The sequence below is a fragment of the Mustela nivalis genome (assembly GCF_964662115.1).
Source record: "Mustela nivalis genome assembly, chromosome: 11".
Taxonomy (NCBI): domain Eukaryota; kingdom Metazoa; phylum Chordata; class Mammalia; order Carnivora; family Mustelidae; genus Mustela; species Mustela nivalis.
In genome coordinates this window covers 70,631,970-70,654,744 of record NC_139030.1, presented here as the reverse complement: position 1 = coordinate 70,654,744, position 22,775 = coordinate 70,631,970, and the positions used below count along the sequence as shown (strand labels likewise).

Below are 22,775 nucleotides of genomic sequence, written 5' to 3'. Positions count from 1 at the left end.
TATGAAAACTACTGAAATAACAAACAGTAAGGATCAATAAATTTGATTCTGGAAGAGAAAAAATAAAGTTGATAGACCCCTGATGAGACTGATAAAGCAAAAAAGTGAAGATACCAGCAAGGTAATATTTTTCACAAAGGAAATATCACAAATCTTAGTCATTACAAAGATGAGAGGACATTGTCAATGACTTTAATGTATTCAAGTTCTTTATTAAATCTTCCTAGGAAGATTCAACTTAACAGACACTAGAAAGTATAGAAAATCTTACTAATCTTGTATTTATTAAAGAAATTGTATCATAAATAAAACTCTTCCCACAAAATAAAATCCAGGCTCAGATGGCTATATTAATGAATTCCCCAAACATTTAAGGAAGAAGGAATATCAGTCTGAAGTTTCCCAGAGAAATCAGTATAGTCATGATACCAAAACCAGACCATGCAAAAATTCTTTTAGAAATATCAGCAGACTGGGGTCCCTGGGTGGCTCAGTGGGTTAAAGGTCATGATCCCAGGGTCCTGGGATCGAGCACCGCTTCTGGCTCTCTGCTCAGCGGGGAGCCTACTTTCCTCCTCTCTCTCTCTCTCTCTGCCTGCCTTTCTGCCTACTTGTGATCTCTGTCTGTCAAATAAATAAATAAAATCTTAAAAAAAAAAAAAAAAGAAAAGAAATATCAGCAGACTGAATCCCACAGTTTGTAAAAAGAATAATACTTTATGGCCAAACTTACTATTTCAAGAATGAAAGATTCATTTAAATTTGAAAGTCAATATAATTTACCCTATGTAGAGAACAATGGAGAAAAAAATCACCTTATTTCAGTAGATACAGAAGTAGATAAAATTTACCACCCATACATGGTAAAATTCTGAACAAGCAAGAAATAAAATGTCAAATCTTTTCTTCATGAGAAATCTCAGGGTCTTTTTATTTTATATTCACACTAACAAGTTAATGTGCCATAATTTCATTAATGCTGTCAAAAGGCATGAGCCTCCTGGGACAGAGATAAAAGAGTTTGTTCCCACAGCGATAGCAGTAGCCAGAATATTATTTTCTTGCCTTGTTCCTCAAGCCACAGTGCTCCTAGGGCAACCCAGTGAGAGCCAGCTGACAACCACATATCCAGCAGAGTACATTACAGGAAGAGCCCCATGCTTAGGAAACCCAAATATTTTATTACAAGGCTGCAGGCAGATCCACCAGACCTTTGTCATAGAGGGAGACATCTGTATTATACTCGATATATTTGTCTTTAAAGTAATCGTAGGTGTTCATTAATAAACCGGTTTGTGAGTCTGTATCATACGAGCCATGGTGCTTCCCAGTGAAGAAAGTAGACTTCATATGTCACTTAAGTGATTTCTGTTCCAGACATTGCCACATTTTTACCATGATGACAATCTGGTTTTCTCTGTGGAAATAGTCAAAACAGTCCTCTATATGTATAATATCTAGTGGCCTGTTTCTATTTTGACATAGTAGTAGAATTTAGTGATATGCTTAGTCAAGGGATAGAATTTAATGTGAGTATTTTTGATATTCGTAATATGAAAAATGAGTTTAATGATAATGACTGGTTTTGTAGTAGAGTGTACTGATAAATACAGTACAGTACAGTAGTACCCTCCCCATCTTCAGGGGATAACTTCCAAGATTCCCAGTGGGTGCCTGAAACCAACAGATTGTACCAGACCTTACATATATACTGTGGTTTTCCTATACACGCAAATCTGTGATAATGCTTAATCTTCAAATCAGGCACAGTAAGAAAGTAACAACAGTAACTAATAAAACAATTATAACCATGTAGTATAATAAAGGTCATGTGAATGTGGTGTTTCTCTCAAAATACACTGTCCCTAGCTTTCTCATGATGGTGTGAGATGGTAAAATGCTCCCGTGGCGAGATGAGTGACGTAGGAGGTGACATAGCATTAGACTCCCACTGACCTTGTGACAGTACTTCAGGAGGGCCCTCTGCTCCTGCTCCTGGACCCCAGCCGACTGCAGGCGGAAGGAAGAGTGCAGAAAACGGGGGAATTCTGTATATACTTCTGTATATACTTCTGTGGAATATTGGATTTAAATCAATATGTTCTGTGGTTGATTTCTCCCTTCTTTTCTTGATCTGTATAGAATTTCCTTGGAAAGCATGAGTTCCCTCCTACAGAGAATGTTCTACAACACTTAGGAAGAAATTGTGGCAATAGCAAGATGCCGTGATTAAATATTAATAAGCGGATTTAGCTGTGTATATTGTACTTTATAGCCTTCCCTTCACATCTAGCAGCTGTTGTTTCTACAGTATTACCATCTTCTCTATATTAAAAATAAAAAAATAATTTTAATGTTTATAAACTTTATATTTCAAACTTGTTACTTAAAGACTTCAAGCTGCATATTTTGGATTAGAAAAAAATGGTTGTGTCTACTTTTAAAAATTTTGTTAAGTTGGTTTTTAAAAATAGTGACCAAGACCGGGTTTATTGTTTCAGAGTCCATTAAGTGATTTCCATCCATGAAAAATATAATTTACCTAAAGTTCTTAGTTCCAGTTTTCAGTAATCTTAAGACTTAATTGGACCACGGGATAACAGATAAACTGAATGGGAATTCACAGATACATAACATTTTGGAATGTGTATATTTTTAAGCTTCCTAGACAGTTATATTGAAGCTCTGATACATTTAATGTATTTTTGACTTTAGTGTGTGTGTGTGTATAATATATATATATTTTACAGTATAAAACATTAAGCTGTATTTTCCCTAAGAAGAGTAAATCCACGTGTGCTTTGGTAAAATACTAGTCACCATATTGTTTATTTTGTTTTTTTAGTAAGTTCTGTTAGATTAGATTAAATTGTAAATTGCAATAATTTTCAAAGCCTAATTTTATATCCTATTAATTTCTTTAATGGATTACTTTTTAAAAGTTTCTTCTTTAACTTCTTTAAAGTTTAAAATTACAGTTTTGCTAATATTAAGATGAACATTTAAATATGCATTTTCTTCAAATGTTTAAAATGTTTAGAGCATTCAATAGTTGGTATCATTTGATTAAAAGTTAGTCAACATTTATATTTGATGTATTTGTATTTAATAAAGGCAGAATCTGTAGTACAAGTTTAAATTTAATACTTTCTGCAGGTTTAATGGCATTTTCCAGGTGTGAATGAGCCTACGAGTGTTTATGTGGAATACACATGGATGGGAAGGAAGGCTAACTATCCAACTCCTGGATTTCAAAATTTTCATCCTTTAAGGGATTTTTGGTTATTAATTTGTCTCCAGATATTACCAGATCCACCCCAGATATTCTACCAGGAATTGGGTCAGGGTGGGAAAAAAATTCTTTTTTTTAAGGATTCTTAAGTGAAACTTGAGAATTCTTGCTTTTTGGTCATACATCAAATCCAAGGATTGTGGAAATTTTTTCCCATATGTTAAATTATATAGTTATTTATATGAAAAGAGTGCTCATTCAGAGTTAACATTGAGTAAAGTTGAAACATGGACTAAACATTATTTTCAACATGCTAGCAACAATAAGAAGCATACTGCTAGTCATTGGGTTCCAAAAGGCTTTGATGAAGTGAAATCCCCTTTTAGAATACAAACAGACCAAGTTACTGCATTCAATTTGGGGAAAATATACAAAGGATCATTTGACATTATAGTCTCGGGTTTCTTAAAGATGTCGTATTCAAAAACTAAAGGTAAAGCTCAGATAACTTTAGTAGATCAAAAAGTTAATACCAGTAAATTGAGTACTGATATGAAGCTTCCCAAGTTAAATATAACAACTGGAGTAATTGGTGAATCTCTTGGAATTCAAGTAAAAAATCAATACTTAGCTTACTCTAAAATCTTTAATTTGACATTAGTTAATTATATAAAACTCTGGTAGAATTCTAAAGACTGATCAAATTATCCAAGTTTCCAAATATCTTAAATTAGCAAAGTTTTAGATAATTTTAGCAGAACATGTTATTGCTCAGAATCACTTTTTTTTCATACTGTATTATTGGGACAATGAACAACATTTTAGCTATATCAACTCAAATATACAAGTAATTATGTTTAGAGAACACCAGAGATCTGGAATGTTGTTGATACCCTTAAGACTATCACTAAAAAGTGGGACCAAAGTTCTCAGTTGGTTCTGCCTGATACCAATGTCAATTCTGGTCCAAGGAGATAATGTGTGTAACTGAGCAACCCAGTATAATCAGTAGTCTCTTTTCAAAGGAAAAGTTCTCCAGCCAGTGTTCTGTGTGTATTAACTTCACTGCTTTTTCACTATTATCATTGTTAATTATCACGTATTTACCTCCACATAAAATGTTCAGTAAATATTAGCTCTTCTGGTCAGCAGAGTAATGACCGCCAGCCCATCCTGTCCTCATCTCCCCAATCCAAGCATGTGGATGTGTCACTTGGCAAAGGCAGTTAAGTTGCAGAAGTAAATAAGATTGCTAAACAGCTGACCTGGAAGATGACCCTGGCTTAGCTGGGTGGGCAAAAGAGAAAGCCAGAGAAATAGCATTTCTAGAAGCATCTCTACCTGTTGTTGCTGGCTGTGAAGATGGAAGAAGGGAGCCAGGAGCAAAGGAGTGAGGGTTGCCTCTGAAAGTTGGAAAAGGCAAGGAAACAGATTGTTCCCTAGAGTCACTAGAAGGAGCATGGCCCTGCTGACATCTTGATTTTAGCCTAGTGAGACCTGTGTCTGACTTCTGATCTCCAGAAGTATAAGATAATGAATTTGTATTGTTTAAATCACCAAGTCTGCGGTAATGTGTTACATGAGCGTTAGGAAATGAATGCAGACGATGGAAGTTTACAGGTTCTGTGTATCTTTACCTGAATTTTGACTCTCGGGGGAAACAGTTCTGTGTGAGCTATGAGTGCTGTGGAACCCCTCAATTGCTACTATTTATATAGAACTTATATCTTAATAACTGCATGATGATTAGGTCTGATAGTCTCCTGATCAGAGAATATCATGATATGTATTATGGGCATGATTGCTATAAATCACTGCTTTTATTGCCAGGAAGTAGAAAGCCTGGTAGCACACTGTTTAAGAATGTAGGCTCTGAAGCTAGGTTCCCTGGGTTCAAATTCCCATTCCAACTTCCTTAGCTGTTTAGCCTTGGACAAGTTAGATAACTTCCCTGTGCCTCAGTTGTCTGGTGTGTAAAATGGAGGCAAGTATCTTCCCTTATCAGTATGGCATAAAGTAGAACACAGTATTTGTTCTAATAAAATAGCCTTCAGTCAGAGTGTGCTGCTGATGGTGGTACTGTCAGCTAGTGGAGTTCAATAATGCCTCTCTTTGTGTAGTAACTTTGTTGTATCTTCCTGCTGTTCTATTTTGATTTTACTTTATTTTTTTCTCTTCTATGACTGTCTGTAACCTGACTCAATATTCCTTAGAACAAAGCAGACCATAATAGTATATTAGTTAGAGGCTAATTGAGGACAAATTATAAAAACACAACCCGAACAAAAGCTGAAGAAAAAAAAGGAAAATCAGCTTATAGTTGACAACTCCAGAAATGAATTCAGGTGTGGCTGGATCAAGAGGCTTCTGTCTTCATCTCTCTATGTCTATCACACACACAATCCTGAAATAATTAGGAATGGTTACAGTGTTCACCAAGAACTTCTGGGAATTGAATACTTGGTATAGAGCTGTTTAACTTCTATTTATCAACACTTAGACTTACAAAGCAGTTGCAGCAATAGCACAGAGTTCACAATTTATAGAACCATAGCAAAGTAATCAAAACCAGGACATTAACATTGGCACAGTACTGCTGCCGCAAACCTTACTCGGATTGCACCAGTTGCGCCCCTGATGTTCTTTTTTTTTTTTTTTTTTTTTTTTTCCTTTAATTTATTTTTTATTTTCAGCATAACAGTATTCATTATTTTTCACCACACCCAGTGCTCCATGCAATTCGTGCCCTTTATAATACCCACCACCTAGTACCCCAAACTCCCACCCCCCACCCCTTCAAAATCCTCAGATTGTTTTTCAGAGTCCATAGTCTCTCATGGTTCACCTCCCCTTCCAATTTCCCCCAACTCCCTTCTCCTCTCTAACTCCCCATGTCCTCCATGCTATTTGTTATGCTCCACAAATAAGTGAAACCATATGATAATTGACTCTCTCTGCTTGACTTATTTCACTCAGCATAATAATCTCTTCCAGTCCCATCCATGCTGCTACAAAAGTTGGGTATTTGTCCTTTCTTTTTTTTTTTAATAAACATATATTTTTATCCCCAGGGGTACAGGTCTGTGAATCACCAGGTTTACACACTTCACAGCACTCACCAAAGCACATACACTCCCCAATGTCCATAATCCCACCCCCTTCTCCCAAACCCCCTCCCCCCAGCAACCCTCAGTTTGTTTTGTGAGATTAAGAGTCACTTATGGTTTGTCTCCCTCCCAATCCCATCTTGTTTCATTTATTCTTCTCCTACCCACTTAAGCCTCCATGTTGCATCACCACTTCCTCATATCAGGGAGATCATATGATAGTTGTCTTTCTCTGCTTGACTTATTTCGCTAAGCATGATACGCTCTAGTTCCATCCATGTTGTCGCAAATGGCAAGATTTCATTTCTTTTGATGGCTGCATAGTATTCCATTGTGTATATATACCACATCTTCTTGATCCATTCATCTGTGGATGGACATCTAGGTTCTTTCCATAGTTTGGCTATTGTGGACATTGCTGCTATAAACATTCGGGTGCATGTGCCCCTTTGGATCACTACATTTGTATCTTTAGGGTAAATACCCAATAGTGCAATTGCTGGGTCATAGGGCAGTTCTATTTTCAACATTCTGAGGAACCTCCATGCTGTTTTCCAGAGTGGCTGCACCAGCTTGCATTCCCACCAACAGTGTAGGAGGGTTCCCCTTTCTCCACATCCTCGCCAGCATCTGTCATTTCCTGACTTGTTGATTTTAGCCATTCTGACTGGTGTGAGGTGATATCTCATTGTGGTTTTGATTTGTATTTCCCTGATGCCGAGTGATATGGAGCACTTTTTCATGTGTCTGTTGGCCATCTGGATGTCTTCTTTGCAGAAATCCTGATGTTCTTTTTTTGTTCAAGACCCAATCAATCCAGTATGTCATGCATTTAGTTACTGTTTTCTGTACCCCTTCTAGCCTAGGTCAGTTCCTATGTATTTTCTTGTCTTTCATAGTTTGATGCTTTTGATGAGCATTGCTTGACTACTTGGTAGAATGCCTCTTAATTATAGTTGATCAGCTGTTTTCTCCTGACTAGACTGAGGTTATGCATTTTTTGAAGAGTGCCACAGGAGTGCTGTATCATCAGTACCTCCCAGCTGGGGGTACGTTATAGGTCTCTTACAGGTCATGCACTTCAGTTGGTTATGGTGGCCTCTACTGGGTTTCAGCATAGAGTTACAATTTTTCCTTTACAATTGAGAGAGCTCTTTGTCAGTATGAAAACACCTGTTTCTCTTAAAATGTTTTGCTCACTGTCCAGTGTTTTCATATAAATGGGGATGGTAAATCCGGTTCCTGTTACTTCAGCGTGGCTGGAAGCAGAGGTCTTCTTATATTAAATTTGAATTTTTAGTAATGTTCAGCAGTTCTTGACCCCTCAAGGTTGTGTTTCTAACCTAGCTGCACACACAGCCAAGCATCTGGCCATTTTCTCAACTCTTTCTTTGTGCACTTTCATGTCCATCTAGCTGGAGGTGCCTGGGAGTAGGATGGTTTTCCGTGCTCCCTACTAGAAGTCCACATGCTTCTGACAGAATCTAGCCATGGCAGAGTCACCGCCTCTTGTGTGCCATGGCTGTGGGGCAAGCGTGGAGATTGCTTGCGTTCCCACCCATGCAGAAGAGGGAACCTGTTGTAATTACTGGATATCTCTTGCCCAGACTCCCCAATGCAGACATGGAGACCCCAGGGTGTCTGCAGCACACCCACATACACACAACACACACACATACACACTCACACACACACACACACTAGTACTCTCAAGAGAACTGTGAACCTACACAGTTCATGAGCTTGAGAAGTACAGCTTGTTTTTTTAGGTGTATGTGTCTGTTAGGGGGTATGTGTAGGCACATGGAGAGAGGAAGTGACAAATGGCCCCCCTTACCCTGACCTTGCGTCCGGTTGCTGTTGAGTTTCAGAGAAAATATTGCCAAAAAATGTTTCCTGCTCAGCCTCCTGATGAGAGTACAGGAGTCCCAAAGGGCCTGATGAGGAGAGGTCACAGAGAGGTTCACGAGCCAAGAGTGGGAAGTGCTGTGCCGTCTATGAGCGTAGGGCAAGTCTGATAGCCCAGCGATGCATGCCCTTGGCCCTCCTGGTGGCAGATGTACCCTAGCTCAGGGCTCACAGTGCAGCTGGCCCAGGGCTCCGATCCTCACCGTTCCCTTCCCGCTGGCTTGCAATCCCTCTCCTGCACTCCCGCTGGCCAGCCCTCAAATTTCCCTGCACTACACTCGGGCCCCGTGTCCTGCATCCCGTATGTTCAGTTCCTGTATCTTGGCTTTTGGGTTGTTATCGAGAGTTTTAATTTGCCCATTAGATTACAAACCCGAGGGCAGGACCTGCAATGTTTACCTAGCACAGTCTTGCTCACAGTACGGGCTCTGTTGTCTACTAAATGAGTAAAGTGGGGGAAGACAGGCCGCCCAGTAAGGTGTACTTTCTTAAGGTTCAGGAAGAGGGGCTAATTAAGTCAAGAGAGCGTGTGCCCTGCCCCGCCATCTGATGCGAACCCCTCACTCCTAGGACCATTTGGGGTCCCCGGTTGTAGGCATGCTGGCCCTGAGCGCCTCCCAGCCTGTATTCAGAAAATGACCACCATCCACCATCAGCTGCCTCCTGTTCTCTGAGCAGACAGCAGGTGGCTCTGCTCCCTTTCATTTAGCTAGGAGCCAGTCCTTCACTGCAGACCTGGGCCAGACACTGCTAAGTGCATGGAGCCAGTGTGGCCATTGCCCTCCAAGTAGGGATTCCCCCGCTCCCGCCTTGGGTGAGCATAAGTTAATTTCTCAGAGTTTTCCTTGGAATAGGATGTTACAGGAAGGAACCCCTGGTGAGATCCAGCCACCAGGAGAGCTTTCTTATGTCTCTCACTCATGCCTCTGCACGGGGAAACCTCCTTCCCCAGGGCTCTCCTATGCATCCCTAGGAGCCCTTCTCTGATCATTCTATAAGAAGTTTGCCCAGGCTTCTCGTCCCCTCCCCCTGTGAGTTCTCCAGGCCCGCAAAAGCCCAGAGTGACTGCCTTCCAAGGCAAGTCTAATGCTGTCCTCTTTCTGCTGGAGTTGGGAGTCTGGTGAGCTCCGGGGGCAGGTTCTCCAGCCTCCTCTGTCTCTCGTCAGCCATCCTAGGCAGCAATCCAGGACTTCCAGGGCCTTTGGGTACCCCTGACATTACCCTCCTCCCCTGCGCCCACGCCATTGCTTATCCTGAATTTATTCTAGTTCCTCATTGTGTGCCCTCTTCTGATTAGTAGGAGTCTCCCCAGGTTCCGGGGCTGGTTTTGTCCCCGCGGGTGCCCCAGTGCCCGCACCTTGGGGAAGAGAGATGTAGTCTTGGCCTTTCGCAAAGCAGACCCCCCGGGGGCAGAAGCGAGAGGAAGAGCATGGTGCCCCTGTTGAGACTGCCATGCCCTGTCTAGGAGGTCCTACCTAACTTAAACACTCGCCTTTAGGCAAACATTTCGGAAGCAACCCCGGCAGCGGTCGCGGCGCAGACTCTCCCTATCCCCCACCACTCGAAGCCCGAGCGCGCGTCCCCCAGGAAGGGTCCCGGCGACCCCGAGCTCGCTCCTCGCCGCGCGCGCTGCTCGTTGTGGGGTCGCCTCGTCTCGCGCGTCCGGCCTGCAGGTGCCGCCCCTCCCGGTCCCGGCGACCTGCCCGCCGCCCCCACCCCACGGCGGAGCCGCTGTGGGCAGGGCCAGGCGCGCGCCGCCGCTTCCCTCCGCGCCCGCTCCCGCCCCCGGCGCCGCGGCGGGCTCAGTGCTTGCGGGCGACCCGGCTCGGAGGCGCGCCATGGCCCGAAGCCTGCTTGGCCTCCCACGGCGCGGCCTCTGGCTGCTCCTAGGTGAGTAGGGCTCGGGTCCCTCGGGGGAGAAGGGTCTCCGAAGGGGGGCACGGGGGGGGGCGCGGGAGTGCGCGGAGACAGGGGCATCTTTCCCGCGCACGTCCGGGAACGCGCTGCCCCGCACCTGTGCTCCAGGCCCCGCGCGGCGGCCCCCGCGGGTGCAGGCGTCCTGGGGCTCTCGCGTGGCGTTGGAGGCACCTTGCAGCCAGCCGTACCACCGGGGACTCGGATTTTCGGCCCACGGGTCCAGAAATCAAAGCTGAGAAGACGACTGCCATGTGCCGCAGTGGCTGATTTGCAAACAAACCTCCCTAGGATGCCCTTTGCAAACATGAGACTAGCCTTCTCCCTCCTTTCCACAGTTTTTTTGTTTGTTTGTTTGTGAACTTGGCCTTCTGGCTAAAAGAAGTTCAAAGAGGGACTCTTGGTGAGGAGACAGAATATACTCTGCTTTCTGTTTTCAGAGAGTTTATAACTGAAACCCAGGGGCAACAGGACCGTGCACCAGACTTAGCATAATTTACCCTGAAATTATCCTCACGGCTTTCCTGAGGCAAAGCTAAGAAGACTTTCTAAACTCTTTTAGCCACTGATTCATCTCCTGTATGCAGTTACTTTAAAAAAAAAAAAAAAATAGGGCACTTAAATGGCAGAATCCAACTGCCACTGGTACTTGTGGGCTTTCCCTGGAACAGGTGATGTGGGTCAGGAACACCTGCACAGGTGCCCCAAGTGCTGGTACTGGTGGAGGGCTGAGGGCTGTGCTGGCTTCCTAGCGGGGTGGCAGCTGGGGGCGTGTGGCTCCTCAGGAGAGATGGCCCAGGGCACCTGGAGGAGCGGGGCTTAGGACCACCTAGCAACCCTTTGGTGGCCAGGGGCCAAGGAGTCCCTCTGCATAAAACCCTTAGCCCCCACCAGCCTGAAGTGTGATCAGAAGACTGATCTTGCCCCTTAAACTCTTTTGGCTGAAGTTACCTGTAAAGCAAAATCTTGCAGTAGTATTCTCTCCTTTTGTGTTAAGATCCCTTTGGCTTGACATGGAATTTACTGTTTTAATCTCCTAAGAAATGAACATTTTTCTGCTAACAGAGCAGGAAGCTGGGTTGTGTCACTTTTTTTTTTTTTTTTTAACATAACTGACTAAAGAAATGCTCCTTACTGGATTCCAGAAACTGCACCTTCTAAAGACTGTGTAAATAAAAACTCAGGCAGGAGTGCCTAAAGACCTTCCTTGTTTACTGTGAAAATAACACACGTAATGGTGGAAGTCCAGAGTCCTATAATCTTAACATTAGTCTGAGCGCTCTGGCTAATGTTATAGCTTTATTTTTCCAAATAAACACAACTCTGTGAGGTTATCAGTAAATTCATGTCATCAGAGCCCAGCGGTTATTAGTAGAATCATGGAGCACACACTGTTTTCTTCCCGAGTTGTAGCAGAAGCCAGATCTCCTTGGCGATGCAGACTTAGCTTCCCAAAATAGCAATGTGGAATTTCTTTCTTTCTTTTTTTTTTTTTTATGTGCTGGTCCATTGGCTCAAGAACTTCTCTGTAACAGTCTTACAATCAAGCTATTGTAAACCTGTGCTTTGTGCATACTCTTATGTTTACAGAAGACCCTGACAGTACCACGTACATCTTACAAATTTCATATATGGCCACTGAAATGTTTTCATCCATCAGCAAAGAAGGACGTTTGCAGAACACCCAGGGTTATTCTGTGATGGCCGGGTCCGTTGTCAATTCTGTGTGGCGCACACCTCTGCTCAGGAGCGCTGGCTGACGCTGTCCTGGGAGCCGGGTGTGCCGGCTGCACAGGCACGTGCAAGAATGAGGACATTCTTGCAAGGCGGTTGTATTTGTTGAAATAAGGGACTCCGTATCGGCACAAGTATAACTGGGATGGGCTGGGGTGTCTCAGGAAATGCAGCATATGTGATCAGATCGTCGTGCTGGTTTGAATCTGGAGGCAGTTCTCACCCTGGAATCCAAAGCTGAAGGATTCTTATTTGTCAATTACCTCCTGTGTGTTTGTTTACTGTTCCCTGTGCATTTAACCGCAGGGAGAAGTTTCTGAATTTTTGTGTCCCTTCCATAGGCGCTTGCCCGTCAGTACAGGTCCAGCCAGTCCCAGGCCAGAGCTGTTGAGTGGCACTTATGTCCACATTGGAAGTGGTCGTGAGCAATTCTCCAAGGAAATGTGTTAGTTGGGACCCTTCCAGCAAAGAGCTGCTCTGTTCCTCCTGATTTTTTTCTCCCAGAATCAATCAGTTTCACGGCTTCTCATTAGTTGAAATTTGGGTCTGGCAGAGTGTGTGAAGAGGTTCCAGGTCGTAGTATGAATTCTACTGAAAATGCGGCACCCCCAAGCATGGAACCCCCAGGCTTGGCTGCCAGCGTCCCCTGCCAGTGGGGGCAGAGCCTGCCCTTCCTGGGGGTGCCCCCTGGCAAGGTGAGCTGTCCTCCCTGTGGGCCCCAACTCAGGCCTGTGCACAGGCTTGCCTGAGGGAGGGCAGGGAACCCTGGGGTTAAACCGTCTGTTTGCTGGAGCCAAGGGAAAACCTGTCTCATCACATCCCTCGTGGGAGCCACGGGCGGGGTTGGGGCGACCAGGACAAGACAGAGACAGAGCTCTCCAGACACCTTTGAGCCAGATGGAGCTCCACCCTGTGACCCCCACCACCTTTACAGGACAGCGGGTGGCAGGCAGTCCTGGGGGCCTGAAAACCTGCCCCAGGACCTCTTGTCCAGTGGGATGCAGGGAAGCTGTCCGGAGAGGCAGTGCTGAGCTGAGAGGAGCGAGCAGGGGTGGGGAAAAGGGGAGAGGGGCAGCAGGCAGAGGCGGCCGTGGTGGCTTCACCTGCGCCAGTCCCTGTGTTGGCCGGCCTCTGCCCACGGCGTCCCCCGGGACCGGGGGGAGACAAAGCTGCTGTGGCCTCTTCACCAGTCTTCCCACCCTCCCTGACAGGGTGACCTCTCGGGCAAGTCCTGTTTCTGGAGAGCTCCCTTGTTCTTAGCGAGGAGGGTTATGTCAACAGGGCAGCAACAGGAGGGCTCCCAACCTAAACAAGGCCTCGTTCACGTTCACATAATGAAGTTACTGTTGTCCATGGAAGATTTTTTTTTTCCCCTGAGATTGGTTTATCTTAGTATTTTCTTTGACATGGAAGGACCTGACTCTCATCATCCCTGGAAGCCCGGACTGTGAGCAGGGGGTCCCCAGAGGCATGCCGGCCAGGACTCCGCTGGGGTCCGGGGTATCAGGCACCCCTGGTCTGAACCCCACAGCCAGGTCTGGCTTCCTTTGTTCCTCAAAGGGGACTGCCAGCCTCAGGAAGCCTTCCCTGGCCATCCCTGCCCCCCATCCCTGGGATGGGTGACCCTCCTCCCACTGGGTCACTCACAGGAGCTAGAGCTGGGGTACAGTGGACCTGGCCAGCGCCCACCCGTGCTCTCCTGGGCTTTGCACCCCAGGCCCACGAGGGCCACCAGCAAGGAGTCTCCTGAGCCACACATGCCCGGGAGGGCAAAAGGCAGCAGCTGACCCAAGCAGTTGGGTACTGATGACTCTGCCATAGGGTCACATACTCTGGCCAGTTATCAACACAAATAAAAGCAAAACCCTATGTCAGGGGGTAAGAGGTCCAGGAAGCAGAATCGCTCAGGCAGAAACCTGGTGACACCAATACCCAAGGCTGGCTTTCTCTTTGCGTGTTTATTTCTTCTAGAAGACTCTGTGGGTCTGTTTGTGAGAGGAAAGATGGCTGCTGGCTGGGTAGATGGAAAGATCAGGGAGCTTTGGGGGAAAGCTATTTCTCCTGGAAACTTCTATCTGTCCTACACACAAGTAGGACATGTAAGGTCATGACTGGGAGGGGTTTCTAGTAGGTGGACACCAGGGACATTGGTCAATAGCCCACTGCTGGAGGCTGCCCTCTTCAGCCTGGGACAACCCCTCGGCCCCACAAGAACGCCCAGCACGAATGTCCATGGACCCCCGAGCAGTTTAGGAAGAGCACTCCAGTTCCCCAGGATGGTTATGGAAAGGCCCCAAATCTTGGAATTTTCTGGAAGCCTTTATGGCTGAAGCTTGCAGAGAAGAGGGCTTAGAGCAAGGCTGGTGTTGAAGGAGGACCTGGTCAGTCCTGTGGGCAAAGGTAAGATGTTCAGATTTTACCCCAGGGCAGTGGGCAACCTTGGGCCGTGCACTGCCTCCAGTTGGAGGCAGGGGACCAGGGAGCGCTGGTAGGATAGAGGTGAGGGCGAGGCTTGAGACAGCAGGAGTGAGGGGCCCCAGAGAGTCCCCAAGGTGAGGGACGCACTGTGGGGGTGGGGGTGAGCCACGGGGATGCAGGAAGGCGTTGGAGGGTAGGGAACTGGAGCTCCACAGCCGGCTCCCCAGGAAAGCACGTGGTCCCCAGTTGAATTCAAATGTTGGATAAACAACAAATTGCTTTGGTGTAAATATGTCGCGGGCAGTACTTACATACTTGTTTATCTGACGCTCACGCGGGACTGGGCGTCCTGTGTTTGCTAAACCCGGCAGCCCGCACCCCAGCAGTCGCATTGGGTTAGGTGTCCCCTTGAACACTCAGGGGACAAGGGCAGGCAGGTGTCCACGCGAGCCCAGGACACAGCCGAAAGCTCTGGCCAGGAGACACATCTGGGGTAGCCTCAGAGTTGGGAAGGTGTGAGAGCCACAGACAGAAGGGGTGCAGAAGGGGTGCAGGCTGGGGATCAGAAGCCAAGGCGATGGGTGGATAGAGACAGGGCTGCTGGGTGCCACAGGGCACTTTGACAGGGCCCATGTCCATGGGCTGGTGGGGAGGGTGGCCGAGGTGGGGTGCTGTGTGGGTGTGACCAGCTAGCTCCCCCTGGAAGGGGTGCAAAGGTCAGCCGGAGCACCTGTCCTCCTCACGCTTCCCTGTGTGCCCTGGTGTTAAATATGCAGACTTCTGGTTCATCTGACGATGCGTCTGCGCCCGCAAAGTACCTGTCGCCATTTGAAGAGCAGTTGCCCTGATTTACCGCCAGATGGGATTAACACCAGGACCGCCTGGTTACCAAGCAGCAGTCAGTGCCTCTACCCTCTGGCAGGAACTCGTTTCTCCTGCAGAGGCCTAGCAGTCACTACAGAGGGAAGACTTTGGGGACCCTGAGTGGCTCAGTCAGTTGAGCGTCCGATTCTTGATCACAGCTCAGCTGTTGATCTCAGGGTTGTGAGTTCAGGCCCTGTGTTGGGCTCCACATCAGGCATGGAGCCCACTTGGAAAAAAAACACCAACGGATGGGTTACTTGCCACAATTTATTTCTACCCAGCCGCTGCTGGGGTATGAAGAAGATCTGTTTTGTGCATTTGAGGTGTGGCTGGCTGTGTCCGTGAACGTGTTCCTCCACTCCGTGTCCCAGCAACACTGTCTTCTGGCTTTGTTTTCATTCTCCCTCCACCCCCCCGCCCCCCAGCCTTGACTTCTGCAGCAGATCCATAGCTCATCTCAGGAAGGCTGTTCTGGTCACCTCCTCCCAGTTGGGACCATTCATTTTGTTTTCTGCTCCCACTGGGCCGGAGACCCTGCTGCTGGGGTGGGTGGGGTGGGTGACAGCAGCTGCCTCCCTTTGCCCCCTGCTGACGGCAGCCATGCCTCCAACCTTCGTTCTCTCTGCTTTGGACCAGATGCTTCTTACTTAATTCTGTCTCTGCCAGGTGGGAGGGGAGGAGGGAGTGAGGATGAGCCTTCTTCCCATGCACGAGGTCCGTTTTTATGATGGGAAGGAAGAATCCTTGAACACCGGCCTGTGTGCAGCCCCTTGGCGACTGGCGGCATGGGGACACAGGTGGGCTGGGGGCATAGGTGGAGAGGTCTGCGTCAGGAGTCTCCCTGCGTTTCTGGGACAAATGGAGTCTCCTGGGGCCTGGGAGTCTGAGAACCGCTGCTCATTTTGAGTTGTGCTTGTGATCATGGAGTCAGGAGTCTTCGGCGCATTCCGGGATAGGGCCTGGGTTCTCCTCCCCAAAGACACGCATGAACCTCCGTTCTGGGTTGGGGCGGTTCGCTCGGTGCCAGTGAGAGGTCCCCCAGGAGCCAAGGGGTCTTCGTGTCCACCTGCAGAGGCGTCTGGGCGGGACACTTTCTGGCTGTGAAGATAATGGGGGGCGGGCACCTTTCATGGGTTTCCTATTTCTTAGAGCGGTAAGTCTGTTTCACATTTTCTGTGAACTTGTCCATTTTATCTAACATAATTATAGAGATAATTATCTTATTGTCCTAACTGTCTTTCATGGACATTCGCCCTTTTCAGCCCAGCGCTATGGACAGGTGACTTTGTGTTCGTTGGTCCAAGAGGATGGCTGCGTAGCTCTGTTAGGCATCCTCAAGCCCCACCCCAAAGAACCAGATCTTTTTCCTTCGGTGCCAGATGTGTTCGCTTTCGTTCTTCCTGCTTAGCCATGAAATTAGTCCTGTCACTCCTCTGCTTGGCCTCTGGGCTGTCTCCTGGGATTTTCTGTCCTCTGGCCATCAGTAATATTTTCTAGAGTTTCTGTGTTTGTGGTTTTAATTTCCTCTCTACCATATGAATTATTTGGAAGCAAGTTTTTAAAAATCCCAGCAGCTCAGGCTCTTTGGATTTTCCCCAGGGATCGCTGCTTCTATTGTGTTGAGCTCGGGGAGTGGGTCACAGACCACCCCTGTGTGCATCAGGGTTCCTTCTTGACCTTACAAGATTTTCCTTCTGTAAATGGCCCAGAAGCCCAGAAGAAGAGCAGGAGGTCTTGGGTGTCCCCTCCAGTCTTCACAGTGAACTCTGTTACTGAGGTGTCCTTGTTGACTGCAGTCTCCCTGCGCTGTCTGGGGCCAAGAGCTGTGGGGAATCTCTGGGGACCCGGGAGGGCTCCCTGGTGGAGAGGCTGTGCTCTCTGGGCCGGTGAAGACCATGGGGTACTCATGCACCCAGCCCGGCAGGCCACGTCCTCCACAGCCCCCTCCTTTCTCCTTCCATTTCACTGTTGTATTTTTTTTTTAAAGATTTTATTTATTTTATTTGACAGACAGAGATCACAAGTAGGCAGAGAGGCAGGCAGAGAGAGAGAGAGAGAGGAGGAAGCAGGCTCCCTGCTAAGCAGAGAGCCCGATGCGGGACTCGATCCCAGGACCCTGAGATCATGACCTGAGCCGAAGGCAGCGGCTTAACCCACTGAGCCACCCAGGTGCCCCTCACTGTTGTATTTTTAATTGTGCTAAAATATATATAACATAAAACTTATCCTCCCTGCTGTCTGGGGCATGGAGGCCATTCACATCGCTGTAAATGCACCACGGCCATCATCTCCAGAACTTTCCCATCTCCCCGGCCTGTAACTCCCACCAGACTCCCACCCTGGTGAACCTTGGTGCCTCTAGCCCCGACTCCCACCCTTCCACTCTCTGTCTGTGAAGTGGCTGCGAAAGGTACTTGAGGTGAGTAGAACCCAGCAGGATCTGTGTCTTTGTGACTGCAAGATTCGTCCCCATGTAGCATGTGATGGTGGTCCTTCCCATCCGAGGCTGGACCATTTCATTCTTCCATTCAGGTGTTGCTGGCCGTCAGGTTGCTCGCACTGCCGGCCGCTGTGACTAATGCTATGCAGGGCCCAGGTGCGCACGTCCCTGTTGCAGACTGGGTCACAGGGTAGCTCTGTTCACGGTTTCTGGCCACGACTGCATTCCCACCAGCAACGTGCGGGGGCTCTCGGCACACTCCCTGATGCTCGTTCTTGTCCGGGTCCTGACGGTGGCCATCCCAACACGTTTGAGGTGCCCATCGGTGCTTCGCAGGTGGAACCTGACTTTGTGGGGGATGCCAGTGTGGTGTCTCACTCCCTCCGAACATTGTTCTGCGTCACTTAGCGTTTTAGCTTGATCGAGCATCCCATTTTCTCATGGATTCTGGGGACATGGGAACGGTGCCCCATGTGCAGCACAGAACAGAGCGGCACTTCAAGGAAGGGAGGGGCAGAGGGGAACAGGTTCTTTTTTTTTGTTTTTTAATTTTTTTTTTTTTATAAACATATATTTTTATCCCTAGGGGTACAGGTCTGTGAATCACCGGGTTTACACACTTCACAGCACTCACCAAAGCACATACCCTCCCCAATGAGGGAACAGGTTCTTTAGGCCACGGCAGGGGTGTGTCAGGAGGGTCCCAGTCAGACGACGAGCAGCAAATCTGCCTGATGAAGGCTCCACCGGCGTGAGCTGCTGTTTGAACAGGAAATGAAAGGGTCCATGGGCCTGCAAGGGAACTTCCTCTTTCCCTTGATTGGCTGCTCCGAGTGGGGTCGGGAGCGGGAATTCCTCCTGCGGGGGATAGGGAGCATCTCAGGGGCAGAAAGACTGCTGGAGGGGGGTCGGTGTGCTTCAGAGGGGAGCACAGCAGCCACGCGGGGCCAGGCACAGGAGAACCAGAGCTGGCATGAGGGAGGCAGGAGCAGCTGCTCTGACCAGCGGGAACCCCCCCCATCCCCGTGCCGGGGGGCCTGGGCACCTAATCCTCTGAAAGAGTCGTGTCCAGGGCCTCCTGGTCCTGACCCATCAGTGAGCCCCCGCATAGGGATCTTGGCCTGTGCCGCTGCCCAGCATATTATCAGACCTAGTCCAGATCAGCTTCTTCAACTGGTGAGCTGTGAAAACAAGTTTATAAAATCATAGAAACCTTTTGCCCTCCTGTGGCAGCTTCACACGCCCCTGCAGGACGCCTGTGGTCTTGGTGAGGACGATGGGCTTGCGTTTGCATGGCCACACCCACAGGACTCGGAGGGCCCTGGGCTGGTCTCCACTTGACCTTGCTCTACTGCTCCTCTGCAGGAGGGGTCCTCCCTGTGAGGGTGGGGGGTGTCCTTCACCCGCATTCCTGGGGAAGCTGTATACTGCCAGGCTTTGGTGTCGCCTGGCCACATGGCCATCCGTCGCATGGGCCTCCCACCTCTGGAGCAAAACCCCTCTCGACCCCCCGTGGGGAAAATGGCCCCAAGGTGCCTCCCGTCGGGGGTCTCAGTGGATGTCAGTCATCCACAGGCCTCGGGGCTGCAGTCTCTGGCGCTGAGGGAGTCACCCTCACTGTCTCTCCCGTGTGTTCTGAGATGAGCGTGCCAAGAGCTGGCTCCTCCACTCCTGGGCTGTGTATGTCTGGGCAGGTCACTGAACCTCTCTGGGCCCCTCTGACCCACTCTGTAAAATAAGAGAATAATAATGTGGTCCTGACCAGATGCTTGTGAGGACTGAGTCAGCGAATGCCTGTGGAGGGCTTAGGACAGACTCAGGCCACGTGAGGTGGGTTGTCACCCTAGGGCGGACATCCCCGGCAGGCAGTGGTGGGAGGGGAAGCAGGGAGTCCTCCAGAGCTGGGGGGGACCAACCTAGAGCCAGATCTACATTTTATCTGTTGACACCCAGCTTGCTTCCAAAAAGAACACAGATGGGGCCTCCAGACAGAGACATAGGTGTCCCAAGATGCCTGCCCATGACATGGTGTCACGGAGCACTGGGAGAGACAGGAGGAAGAGTATCTCAGAGGAGAGAAGGGAAAACCATCTCAGGAGACCCTGGCTGAGGAAAGGGTGAGGCCCGACCCACGTGGGGCTTTCCAGAAGGCAGAAGAGTCCTGAGAAGTGAAGGGGGTTGTCACAGGGCAGGATCGAGACGCCTCCCCACACTCCTTCACTTCTGGTGCTGTCAGGCCCCATACTGCGAGAAGCCTGGGGGGCAGGCGCTATGTCCGGGTGAGATGCAGGCCCCAGGGTCCTGCAGTCGGCGGCTCAGGACAGGCTCTTGCTGGCAGTTATGATGGGGTCAGAGCAGGGCTGTGTGCTGGGCAGGCCCAAGGATGTGATAGCTCCTGGGGCCTTGAGGGCTGAGTAGGACTTTTTACCAGGCACACAAGAATTCTAATCTTTTCAGTTTGTTGTTGTTTTGTTTTTATTTTCCCAAAAAGGCTGAGGACAGTTGAGGGCAACATGTTCAAACCAAATTCTGGGTACGTCGTGTCCTGGGGCACTCGGTGACAGCCCAGGCATGTCTCTTCCTGGGGATATGGCTCCCTGGGGGATAGAATCAGGGGAGTCCTGGAAGCGGGCGGCTCTCTCCCCACTGGGCCTGTGAGCAAGAAATGATTCATAGCCACCCCGAGAACCGGCTGAGCGAGAGCTTTTCTGACAGCTCTTGGCAGATCTGCAGAGAGCAAAGAGATCACATTTCATCAGTTATATGCTTGTTTAACCTGTGGAAAATATAAAGGAGCATGAGGGAAAAAAACCAAGATCTTCTAGAACCACACGGCTCAGAGATCCTGGCATTTCCTTTGCGTTTATTATGTAAAGCAGCATCACTGAAGTCTGACGGACGCAGAATAAACGGATTGTATTTAACATTCACAGTTTGGACGGTTCTGGCATTTGTTAACACCTTCGTGGACCCAAGACTGAGCATATATCCCCCTCACCCCTGAAAGTGTCCTGGCCTTTGTCATCTCCCCCTCCTGCCCCTCCCCATGTCCCTCCCCATTACCCATGCTGGCCACCAGGGTCCAGCCTCGAGTGTCCCATGAGTTGCTAAGTGTGGCTCGTGTTGAAAGTAGCCCGCAGAGGTGGGCTGCTTGTTCTGAGGTAGGAGGGCTTCTGGGAACAGCACATCCTATGGAACACAGTCCCGGTGGCCCACCTGGAACAGGAGGTTCCCACTTCACAGTCCGAGGGGTGAGGGAGCCTGTCCACGCTCCAGGCCAGGCCGTCTCTATCTGAGATCTCTGGAGACCCCTCCCCCAGCTCATGGGTACCTCAACTTGACATGGGGAGCTCGACTTGGCCCCCAGCTGTTCCCCTTCCCACAGCCCAGCAACCCCCCATCACCCCCACTGTCCCGGACCCCAGGGTTCAGGACAGTGTAGGGTCTAGGCTTCTCTGTCTGCAGATAGACCCTTCCTGCCAGGCGAGCAGGCACAGACCAAGGACCCATAAAACAGGACCCATCGGGTTCACACTTCTGGGTCGCTCATTGCTCATTTGAAAACCCAAACCAAGGGACTCCACGGGATGGTCCTGCTCCCTGCCAGGAACCCGCCCGCCCCATCTTTGTGGCCCCTGGTCCCTTTGCCCTGAGAGGTCTGCAGCCTCTGTGCGGCCTCCTGTCCGGTGTTTTTCTGCTGTGGAGAGAGGGAGCTGTTGCTTTGAACTCTCCCTAAAAGGACACCTAATTCCTAAATAACGCCCATGCCAAGGAAAGTTCCTGCGCGAACATGCCGAGGATGGAACACAGGCTGCTCACGGCCCCCACATGTGGCCTTTTAAAGACCCAACTTACGTTCGAGGGATGACGCTGCCAGCCGGGCAGGAATGGGACCCATTTGGCCCACACAGCTGGTTTTAAAACTTTTGGTAGTTCGAGTCAGTTTTAAAACCATTAGGTACTGTCATTCCAATGAAAGAAATCCCACCAGGCTGGTTTAAGAAAAACATTAAGCGCCGTTCTCCAGTACCTAAAAAATGAACCTAGTTTCCAGATTCTCCCAGACAGCCCACCCCAGCTGGTCCCCGCTGTGGAATAACCCAAGGCTCAGGGCTCCCCCAGGACAAGAGCAAAGGGCGTGTGGGGAGGGGTCTTTGAGCCCAGAGAGCCGGATCCTAACCTGGGGAGGCAGCAGGTGTCTCACAGAGAGGTGGGGAGCAGCAGCATCCAGGGGACTAGCTCAGAGGCCAGCCAGGGTCAAGGCCATGGGGAGGCTTGTGCAGTGGGGGTAGTGCCCACTGGAGTCTGGCATCACTGTTGGACCAACCAGACAGGGCCGGCCAGGGGAGGTGGGACTGGAGGGCTGTTCTCTGTAGCCCAGGGGACAATAGGAGATGGGCCTGAATGTACCCAGGCAGGGACACCACAACAAGAGGGTCTGTAGGCTGAGGACGTGTCCCTGCACTGTACTCTCGGCTGCGGACGCCCCGCGGGGGAGGTGGCACCCTGTACCCCCTGGGATGGTCTCTGTTTCTCCTGCTGTGAGCCCCTAGAGTCTTTTGGTGCTCACATGAGCCCACGTGGTTTTCTGTTGCCAGAGCATCCTGACTGATAGGCACGATCGTCCTCATCCACCCTGAGTCTGACCATTCCAGAGCAGGAGAGGAGCCAACAGTGGGAAGCGCCCTCGCTCCACTCCCACGCAGAACGTCTGTGATATTCTGCTGGGGTCAGTGATGCAACATGGGATGATAGGAACGTGCAGAGCAGCTGCGTGCCAGGGAGGGTACGCACGCATGTTGGAAAGGCTGGTGGAGGAGAGGCGGCCAACGTTGCTCTGAGAAGAGGAAACCACTCTAGCCCCTGAGTGAGGCTGAGGACGTGGATGGGGGGTGGGGGGCTCTGGGGTAAGTGGCTGGGACCCTCGGAGGAGGAGGAGGTGATGGCCACAGAAAAGCCACATTCAGGCCTGGGGTTGTCTGGGGAAGGCTGTTCTTAGCAGGGAGACAGGCACGTGCTTGGGGCAGAGAGGCAGTGGGGACGAACAGAGGGGTGACCCTTGGAAGGAAGTTGGGATGGGCAACTTGGGACTCCTCCCATGAGTAGGTGTCTGAGCCCTCCCCCACCCCCGAGCTCCCTGTGAGCCCCAGCACTGCGC

The 22,775-nt window shown here is 49.4% G+C and overlaps 1 protein-coding gene across 1 annotated transcript in view; it reads left to right on the top strand.

Moving 5' to 3' along the window:
• Positions 1-9,980: 9,980 nt before the first annotated feature.
• Positions 9,981-22,775, top strand: part of RAMP1 (receptor activity modifying protein 1) — a 43,276-nt gene continuing 30,481 nt past the window's right edge. Inside the window, exon 1 of the mRNA XM_082691054.1 lies at positions 9,981-10,137. Coding sequence (XP_082547180.1) covers positions 10,086-10,137 — 52 coding nt within the window. The 5' untranslated portion in view covers positions 9,981-10,085. The remainder of the gene's footprint in view (positions 10,138-22,775) is intronic.